The sequence below is a fragment of the Vigna umbellata genome, chromosome 1 (genome assembly GCF_029865625.1).
Source record: "Vigna umbellata cultivar VRB3 chromosome 1, Vumbellata_1.0, whole genome shotgun sequence".
NCBI classification, from domain to species: domain Eukaryota; kingdom Viridiplantae; phylum Streptophyta; class Magnoliopsida; order Fabales; family Fabaceae; genus Vigna; species Vigna umbellata.
In genome coordinates this window covers 11774214-11784040 of record NC_142165.1, presented here as the reverse complement: position 1 = coordinate 11784040, position 9827 = coordinate 11774214, and the positions used below count along the sequence as shown (strand labels likewise).

General features: G+C 28.8%; 1 protein-coding gene across 4 annotated transcripts; it reads left to right on the top strand.

Moving 5' to 3' along the window:
- Positions 1 to 5231: 5231 nt before the first annotated feature.
- Positions 5232 to 9555, top strand: LOC124843564 (vesicle transport protein GOT1-like). 4 transcript variants are annotated; one of them, XM_088095029.1, is made up of 8 exons: positions 5232 to 5359; positions 6828 to 6893; positions 7766 to 7857; positions 7955 to 8035; positions 8129 to 8226; positions 8308 to 8389; positions 8962 to 9038; positions 9115 to 9555. In XM_088095029.1, exons 2-7 carry the CDS (start codon positions 6863 to 6865, stop codon positions 8998 to 9000), a joined length of 423 nt encoding a protein of 140 aa, XP_087951155.1. In that variant the 5' UTR covers positions 5232 to 5359; positions 6828 to 6862; the 3' UTR covers positions 9001 to 9038; positions 9115 to 9555. The 4 variants fall into 4 exon arrangements, with proteins under 4 accessions (XP_087951155.1, XP_087951143.1, XP_087951148.1 ...); XM_088095017.1 differs by having other exon boundaries at positions 8962 to 9555; XM_088095022.1 differs by having other exon boundaries at positions 6801 to 6893; positions 8962 to 9555.
- Positions 9556 to 9827: the final 272 nt, after the last annotated feature.

Here is a 9827-nt window from a genome sequence, read left to right as displayed (position 1 = left end):
CTAACTTTCCATTAGCAACAAAGTGATATGTTTGTGCATAATTTTCCATTAGCCATTCTACTGAACAGATACTGCCACTGAAAAATAATGAGTCTTATCTTCATTAATTTTGTTCAGACTTTTAGAGTTTCATGTGTAAATTGTTGCTTTATATCCTGCCACACATTATTCTTTCTATCTTGAATGTATTTTATTTCTTGCTTTTAACTAGTTATAGCTTGAACACTTCTTTGGAAATTTTATTGTCTTGCCAATTTTGTGGATCATTATTATTTTTCTCTTATAACAGACAATGAGATTTTATTTTATTTTCCTTTATTTTTTGAAGAGATGAAACATAATATTTGGTAAATAAGTAATAAGGAGAAACAATAAGGATGAACTTTAGTACTAAATAAGATAATTGTGAAAAAAAAGTATAAATAAATATCTTAATTTTTTTTATGATACATTTCTTCGCTTTATTTTATTATTTATTATATTTTTTTTTCTTTCTTTTATTACAATGCAATAGACATATTAGTTCATGGGAATGTGATACTATGTGATGTATCAAAGCTATCATGCAGAAATTTATGATAATTAGACAATCGTAAACACTTACAATAGTTAGTGTATAAATTATACGATTTTGAATACACTACTACATAATAACATGGTTTGTTTTAGGTATTTGATGATCTATCACCAATATCAAAAGAGGTCATCACTGGAATAAAATTAAGTTTTTATTAGGTGTTGTTTAAGTTTTGTTTATATTACTTTTAGACTTAAAGGTTGAAATTAGACTTTTGTTTACAACACACTTTATTGATTTTGGAACTCTTTATTATATACTTGAATGGAACTATTCGAAAAAATTTGTTGTATTTCAGATTTTGATTTAGTGATTAAATAAATAAAAAAACAAATTTAAATATGTTATAGTCCGATTTAAATTTGGTACTATTTTCATTTACAAATATACGAAAATCTAAGTATATTGAATAATAATAAACTTAAAATTTAAATTTGTTGGTGAATAACATACTTAAAATTTAAGTTTATTGGTAAAAAAAAAACTTAAATTTTAAGTTTAAACATAAAATTTAAGTCTGTTGAATCTATGTTTCTCTAAAAGAGACTTAAAAAATCTAATTTAAGTCTATGTTTCTCTAAAAGAGACTTAAAAAATTTAATTTAACATACTTAAAATGTCTGTTTTATAGGAATGAGGTTGTTAATAATACAATAGTATTGGGCTATACTACAATGTAAACCATGCAATTGGTTATTTTCTTCTTATCTTTTGCAATGAAGACAAGAAAAATAGAATCACCGCCATCAATGTCAAAAGGTTGCCATACCTTGCAAAATAAAAAACTAGAAAAAAAATGAGCTTCAAACACTAACTAATACCCATAAGCCTCAAGGAAACAAATCGAAGCCTGAGTCATGTAAGCATTGTGTATTTAATTCCCATGTGAGAATTTTGTAACCTTATTTGGTGCAGCTTATTATTTTGCCATGGTTAGAATGATTTGGATTTTTCAAAACACACTGCCTTTATGAGATGTTAGGTAAGAGGTATTAATTGCATGTATTATTCATGAATGTTTAAGTAAGAGGTAAGAGAAGGTTTTAAGATGAAAAGTTGTGAAGTGATAGAAGTGTGTGAGTGTTGCATATATTAATTTGTTGAGAAACATTTTTTTGCAGTGAATGCCCACTTTCTTTTACTTGCCATATTCTTTACAGACTTAGAAAAGTTAGTAGTTCTCAATCTTATATTAAATATCAATTATTTTTGGTTTATGAATTCAAAAATGGTTGTCTTTTACTTAACTAAAAGAATCATTTTATTTAAAAAAGAAATTAAAAACTTAATGTTTTCTATCCATTAAAAGAAAACTTAGATGATGGTGGAAGATGATAAAAGAAAATTAAGAGATATTTTAAACTTATCATTTACATAAAGCTTACTTTTTATACATATTTATATACTTCTTTTTTGTCACAAATGTCTCACTTTTTTTAACACAGTATTTAGTTTTTAAACCCTATCACTTCTTTCCTATTAGTTACAAGTAGCAAATTTTTTTTTATAGAAATTTAGAAGGCTCTAGAGTTTTATCTAGGATAATATTTATTTAATTTTTTATTATTACTTTTCCTTTTATTTCTTATTAAAAACTATAGTTTAATTTTATATTTTGTTTCTACAAATATTTTTGTTTTTTAAAACGTTGCTTTAAAAACTTTCTTACCAAAGCTAGTAATGGTTTATTTTTTCATTATTTTGAAATATGTCCTCTAAATATATCTATCAACTTTTTTAACAAAAAAGAAACAGAAGACGTAACGGTGAGACCGTTAAGTAAGTTGGACTTAACTATGAGAAAGTTAAGTCAGTTGGGAATCTGCTAGACAGTTAATGGGTCTTGGGGAAAGAGGCCTATATAAAAACCTCTTTGTTGTATCAGAAAGGGGAGTTAGACATTTGTTGAATTATTGACCGGTCTTAGCAACTGGTGAAGGAGGTTAAGCTCCTGAACTGCTCTGTATATTAAGAAAGCTCAGATAATAATTTTTTTTATCCTATCTTCCATATCGCAATTTTAATCAAAAAAGTGTGAGAATAATAAATGTTTGTCTTCATTGTCATTCTCCTCAAAGTATTGGTATTAAAAAATATTAATACTTTTTTATTAGTATATCTTATCATCACTCATAAAAATCCCAATAATTGTACAATTAATATATGATTTCGAATGATTTCTCTTTCTCTTCCGTGTTTATAGTTTTTTTAGTCTAAAAATATTAATTTTAGAAAAATCAACTTTAATATATAATTAATATACACTAAGAGTTGAGTCATAGATGAGTAATAATAGAATCTGTGTTGTCAGATTACATGAGATAGTAGGGAAAATTAGAATGTACTACTTTAATTGAGTGTATATTGAGATTTATAAATTCATTTGTTAATTATATATATATATATATATATATATATATATATATATATATATATATATATATATATATATAATACACGTAATCTTATTTTAGCGAGCAATATTTCAAAATCAAAAAGGGTTGGATATGTAAACAGAGAAAAACAGTAACACTTTTTCCTACACCTCCATAATTTCCCCTCCACTCATAGAAAAACAGAAAAAGTTGCAATTTTACCCTATCTACTTATCCACTGTCATAATAATCACAATCAATTAAACCAATAAATAACTAATATTAAAATATTATATAAAGCAAAAATAATTTAATTAAATTTTCATAATTTATTTGAACATAATTTTACTTGCATTTGTTTTTTTTTAATTTACTTTTTATATTTAATATATTTTTAAATTGTTTTCAAATTACTGTTTAAATATATTAATATATTAATTTAATGATCTATAATTTCTTATAAAATTTCTTTTCATTTTCCTACACTTTCACTATTTTCCCCTTAATCTAATCTATCTTAATTTCCATTATCTTTGTCTTCATTTTCTTCTTTTTCCACTCCTTCAACCAAACACAAGCTCAGTTTTCGACAATAAACATAAATATGCTTGCACAAAGTCAACTTATCTTGATCACAAAAGATTAATAATTTGAAGTCTATTAAATACGACACAAGATTCAATTACTGACTCCGCAAATACTGAAAAAACATAAAAACTAAGTATAAGAATTACGTTGTATATAATTTACTCATAATTTTCAGAAACAGCTACCACAATTTGTAACAGTTAGCCGTCATCAGCACAATTTAGAAACAAATTCAAGCGTTCGTTTGTGGCAAGGACCTATATGTCAGCAAGCCAAACCTCAAACAAATAGTTTATGGTATGACAAGCCTAGATCAGTTGTGAAACAAAATTAAAAAAAAAAAAAAAAAGTTCACTGGTAATAATAATAAAGATAATGATTCTTTGACAACATTTTAACATCATTTACGTGTCATTCTGTGATTAGTCCAAAATTACTTCACAATCAATAATAATAATCATAAACACGGATCAATCGCAAATGATGATGTTAAAATGTTGTCAAAGTATCATTATCCTAATAATAAAGTAGATGTAGAAAACAAACTACTGTACATCCAAAATATCAAAATAAATAACTCTTACTAAAAATGCTCTTAAGATTCCAAGTACCTTAGCACAATTTTAATCCATTAACCATGTAATGATATGTAGAATCATAACAAAAATTATTACTATAAGAATAAAACATATCATGACTCCAGTTATCATAATTTAAGAAGTAATCCATTCGATATATTTATTTGGATAAAGTGATGTGATATAACAAAATAAGAAAGAAAAAAAGTGAAAATGTGTGAAAAATATTTTTTTTTTGAATTATGTAAAGGAAGAATGGAATGGATGAAAAAGAAGATTATTTTAATGACTATTATTTATTGTTATGATAAAAAATAAAATTAAACATTTTTTTTTGTGTGGAATTTTTCATATATACTTTTTATTTTTGCTCAAAAAGTTCAACCTCTGTCTGTTGCTTTCCTCACCTCCCTTCTATTCACAAGTGGAAGCAAAATTTACGAAGTTAGAAAGGATAAAAAAATGTCTAAATTACGTTGAGATTTTGTCATTCACACATAGGTTTTGGTGATAATTTCCTTAACCTAATTTCAAAGGATCACGGTCAAACAACGAGGAGGTGCAAACAGCTAATGGAAAGCAAACAAAGGGAGTGCAAATAGTAACTATATCAGATAAATATCAATTTAGTTGGCATATTGGGCTCAGGTTTTGGACTTTATAAAGGCAATTTTTTCCAGCATTTCCATAACTTTCTTTCTACCCTTCGTACGGATTTTTTTCATTTTGTTTTTTATATACTCTATATATCTAAAAATTAAAAATAATTTTTGAAATGTGCAATCCAAAAGTTAAAAGTAATTTTCAAATTATTTAATTTTAAAATTATTTTTTCCCGAAAAATGAATTTCGAATTATACAATCCAAAAATTATTTAAGTTTTGGATTATATAATTCAAAAATATATAGTCTGGATTATTTTTATTTTAAATAAATTTTAGATACACAGTCTGAAAGTCAAAGAAATAACTTTCTACAATATGAAAAATAGAAAATGGAAAGAAATTTTATGAGGTGCAGGAAACAACTTATGGAGGTGCAAGAAACAACATATGGAGGTGCATGAAGAAACTTGCTTCTTAAAACCCATACATGGTTAGAACTGCTGTGGTTAGATTTCAATATTTTTTTTTCTCAACTATTTTAATTTTTGCATATTGAGAACCTTTCTGGTTCAACACTGCCACCACTTCCGGCGGTCATTTCCTCCTATTTCCGTCGACGCCAAGGTTCCGTCGCCGGTAACCTCACCGTCTCTCGCTGTGCCTGCATCTTAATTTTTCCTCTTTATGCTTCTGGATTGATTTCTTTCTGTTACTGAACCAAAGATGTGAGATCCCACGGCTTTTGTTCTCTTCACTTTTCGACAATCGCGTTTTTCGAATCCCATTTCTTTTATCGGAGTCTCTCCTTCAATTTCGCATTCAATTTCGAATGATTTCCTTCACCTGCTTTCGTAGCAATAGCATGGACTACGTAACTAAGTTTTCATCAGTGTTGTCTTTGAAATACTAACGTGGAATATTCTATCGTTCCGTTGTTAAAATGCTTAACTACCGTGGAGGAGAATGATCGATTGCACTGTAATCTCTGGCCTCTGGTTATTGCCAGTGTTCTCAGTTGTTATTCTACTGAAATTTATTGTTTTGAAATATGAAAACGCTAGACATTATTCCTGTACAACGAAAATTTGACGTATTTCTACAAATCTTTTCGCGTTTGGTAATTTTAGCTTTCTAATTGTTTGTTTTCTTTTACGTGTTTGTGTATTCCATTTCTTTTTTGAAATCTGTTTTTAACCATACGTTATACAACACCTTTTGCGAACATCATATGTGTGACGCTACAGTTTGAAATGGATTGATAAATTTAGTGCTTAGTAGTGTATTAGTTTTTGTCGGGACTTCAATTCTAATTTCTAGGTCATGAGTTTTTATTATGTAAGTTCTGTTGGGGTGGATTAAGGAGTGATGTGAGTAAAGGAAATAACTTTCAATTTTTGAGCCTGGATTGGGTATAGATTATTGAAGTTGCCGGCTTTGATCATACACGGTATGTATGCAAAGAAAATTTATGTTTGGTTTTTATTTCTTTCCTAAATACGGCGAGGTTCCAGAATTTAGAAAAACTCAACTACTCTAGTTAATGGATCAGATGAGAATATAGTGATATCCATTGTTGAACTCTTGATTATGGATCAGATAAGAATATTGTGGTATGCATTGTTGAAGTTGATTAAGCCTTTCAGTTTCAGAATGACTAGAATATTCGGTTGTACGGTTTTAAATTAAATGCACGTCTTCTAATTCATGGATCATTGTAGTTTTCCTTCTCTTATACAGTTATACTTATAGTGCTGAACACATTGGGTTTCCTTGCTACCTTAAACTTTTGTTGCTTGTATAGTTGCTTGTACTTTTTCTATGGACATAGGAAGCCTTATATTTGTGATCTATTTCATTTGAAAAATTTGATATTTTAGTGGCTGGGTAACTTGAACTTTATATTATAATTCATTTGTTTTGTTCAATGAGAGTTGAATTGTGTTGAACTTTTAGCAGTTCATCGTCCTAGCATCATTTTTTGGATTAATATTTTATATGGTGGTGGTGCTATAGTATGCTCTTTAAATAAATTTGGTCATGGAGAATATGATTCACATTTCACACTCATTTATAACAGAGTTTGGTTATTTATTGGGTGTTTCAGCAAAGGCAAGGTGCTTGATCTTCTGAGTTGGTAAAATGGTTTCTTTTGAGATGAATGATCGAAAGAGTAAGTGGAATATGATACTTTCATTCTTTTATCTAGAATAATGATATCCTACTGATTTTGAAGTGATCTAGCATCTTTAATGTTTATCTGTAAGAATGAAATATTGTGGAGCTAGCTAGTTCCATAAATTACTTACCACATTCAAATATTCAGTTGAAAGTTACCTAGTTTTGATTTATTTTGATCCTGTTCAACGGTGCAATACAAGACTCCCACGATACACTGGGCACTCAGGGTCAGGGTCTGGGGAAGGGTTATTATCCTTTATCTACAAGTTATTAATTCTACAGTTTAAACATGATCACATGGTGACAACCCCAAACATTACACCAAGGCTTATTAGGGAGTGTATGTCTCAGTTTAAATAGAAGCAACTAGAAATAAGGAAATTAGAACACAATTTGTAACTAAATTTGTTTTATCAAAAAGTTAGAGATATAAGATCTGGTAGCCATTTTATAATGTAATGGTGGCTACCAATTCTCTTGTAAAAAAGTAGTAGTCACAACATTGCTTCTACTTTTATTTAGATATTATTTTTCTTATAATTGGTTATTTCAAAGTAATGCATCACCTAATGAAGCTAATTGAGATTGACCAATAATGGCATTGTGTTTAACATTGTTAATATTGGTTCCCTTCTGGTTCTTGGACAAGAAGACATCTTTAGGATTATGTTATTAGTTTTCGCCAACTAATAACATTATACAGTTTTCAATAAATATATTAGTGTCTTTATGGTGTTGTATCATGGTGGATAGCATAAGTATTCATTTGACAAAACTGTGCATTAATTATTTTTCTGTATTACATATTTGATATCTACTACTGTCCTATTTTTTTTTAACGTATGTGATTGACACATGATACAGAGATTGGATTAGGGTTAACTGGCTTTGGTATATTTTTCTCATTCATTGGGATTATCTTCTTCTTTGACAAGGGATTGCTAGCCATTGGAAATGTACGATTCATTTACAAATTACCTGTTTAAGAAGTTGCTTCTTATTTGATTTTGCTTACTTACATATTTTTTGAGGCCTTGTTGATGCTCAAATCAGATCCTGTTTGTTTCTGGAGTGTCCCTAACCATTGGGCTGAAGTCCACTATGCAATTTTTCATGAAACGAAGTAATTTCAAGGTAAACTTGTTACATTTTATCTGTCTTTTCACTTGGTGCCCCGTACTTCCTTCATGGTAAATTTTCCCCACTGACGATTTACTCTTCTTCAAGGGGACAATCTCTTTTGGTGTCGGGTTCTTTATTCTTATAATCGGGTGGCCTATTTTGGGCATGATTATTGAGTTGTATGGATTCATCATACTATTCAGGTTTAGTGCAAATTTAAAAGAATTCAATTATGTTTTTTGTATTTTACATGCTTAAAGCTAATTATGAATTGTACTGCGCAGTGGATTCTGGCCTACACTGGCCGTTTTCTTACAGAAGATTCCTGTTCTTGGTTGGTTGGTTGAACAACCATATATTCGATCGGTATGTTTTTGTGATGAATTTGCCTGTCATCTTGAGTCTTCACAAAAGTATTTACTCATTCAGCGGTCTGGGTTTAGCTAAACATGTCAATAGCCAGTGTTCGTGAAAGTTATCAAGAAATTTTTAGTCACTTTGGTTGATGGATTGATCAATCTTGTTTTTCTCCAATAAGTGTGAATGTTGATATTAAGAGGAAAATTGACTATATAATGATCAATCTGACATTAATTGTTGGTTCTATATATCTGTCTAGAAGTTGTTGGGTGTTGCTTCTTCTGTTTCTTTCTATCAATCCCAATCCCATTAGAAGGATAACACCCAGGTTAAGAAATATAATTAACATTATTTATATTAAAATTATTTTTAACTTAATGACTCTCGCTATTATTTCTGTCATTTATGATATTTGTGGAAAGTATATCAGAATTTGGTAGAGATAACGTCATGGTTGAGAACGTATTAATTGATGATATGAAGTGTCACACTTTCTAGATATTGAAGCCCTTTGCTTTTACTTGCCCATTATGCTGAAATTTTCAAACTGATCCTGCTAATTTTCTGTGCATTTGCAGCTGTTTGATCGCTATAGAGGCAAGCGAGTGCCCGTATAAGACAGGAATCTATGGAAACATAATGTAACTGCTAGCAGGTGCATTGTAAGTCAATGTAAAGAAAATACTCTAGTATAGATATCTAACTGAATTGAGTTCGCTTTTTGATGGTAGAAAATGATTATCATTTTATCATGATACTCATTCAACGGAAAGGAAAATTGCAAAGGGAAAAGGTTTTCACTTTACTATGATTCTAATACTTGGTGGAAAATCAATTGATATGGAGAGTGGTGCCATTTACGTTACGATTCCAATCAGAAACCTTTGGAGGTTTCCACGCCAAGTATCATCCTTTTGCCTTTTGTTCACACTCATAAAAGGAATATAATGGTTTTAGATGATGTCATTGCAGCAATATAGAACTATTTTCTTTCTGCAGTGTAACTTACTCTAAATATTGCACCTTTGACTACCATGGGATATTTTGTTTCTTAGAATTGGTGTTTTTCTTTTTTAGGCTGAGTTTTGTTATTTATGTGACAACTCATACATTTTATACGGTATTTTTGTGTTCATCATTTCTATTATATCACTTATTACATTTCTTTTCTACTTTAGATGAATAAATTGTTTTATGCCTTATTGCACAAATAACATTTTTTTGTATAGATCTAGTAGCACTTTTAGTATTTTAGTTTCATTTCTATTTTGAAATAATTTCTGTATTTCATTTTCTTGAACAAAAATTGTACATTTTATTTTCTCTTTTCAATTTTCTATTTAAGATCCTCAATATTTTATTGTCTTTTAAAATATTTATGCTGGATTTGGGATATGCTATTAATTTGAAAGTTAAAAAGTCAAGATTTGATAAAATTTGAAGG

Excerpts from the sequence above, each read along its gene's own strand:
- LOC124843564 (XM_088095029.1), top strand. The coding sequence starts at position 6,863 with ATGGTTTCTTTTGAGATGAATGATCGAAAGA. Across the intron at positions 6,894-7,765 it reads TGAGATGAATGATCGAAAGA|AGATTGGATTAGGGTTAACT; the intron begins GTAAGTGGAATA and ends CACATGATACAG. Across the intron at positions 7,858-7,954 it reads GATTGCTAGCCATTGGAAAT|ATCCTGTTTGTTTCTGGAGT; the intron begins GTACGATTCATT and ends TGCTCAAATCAG.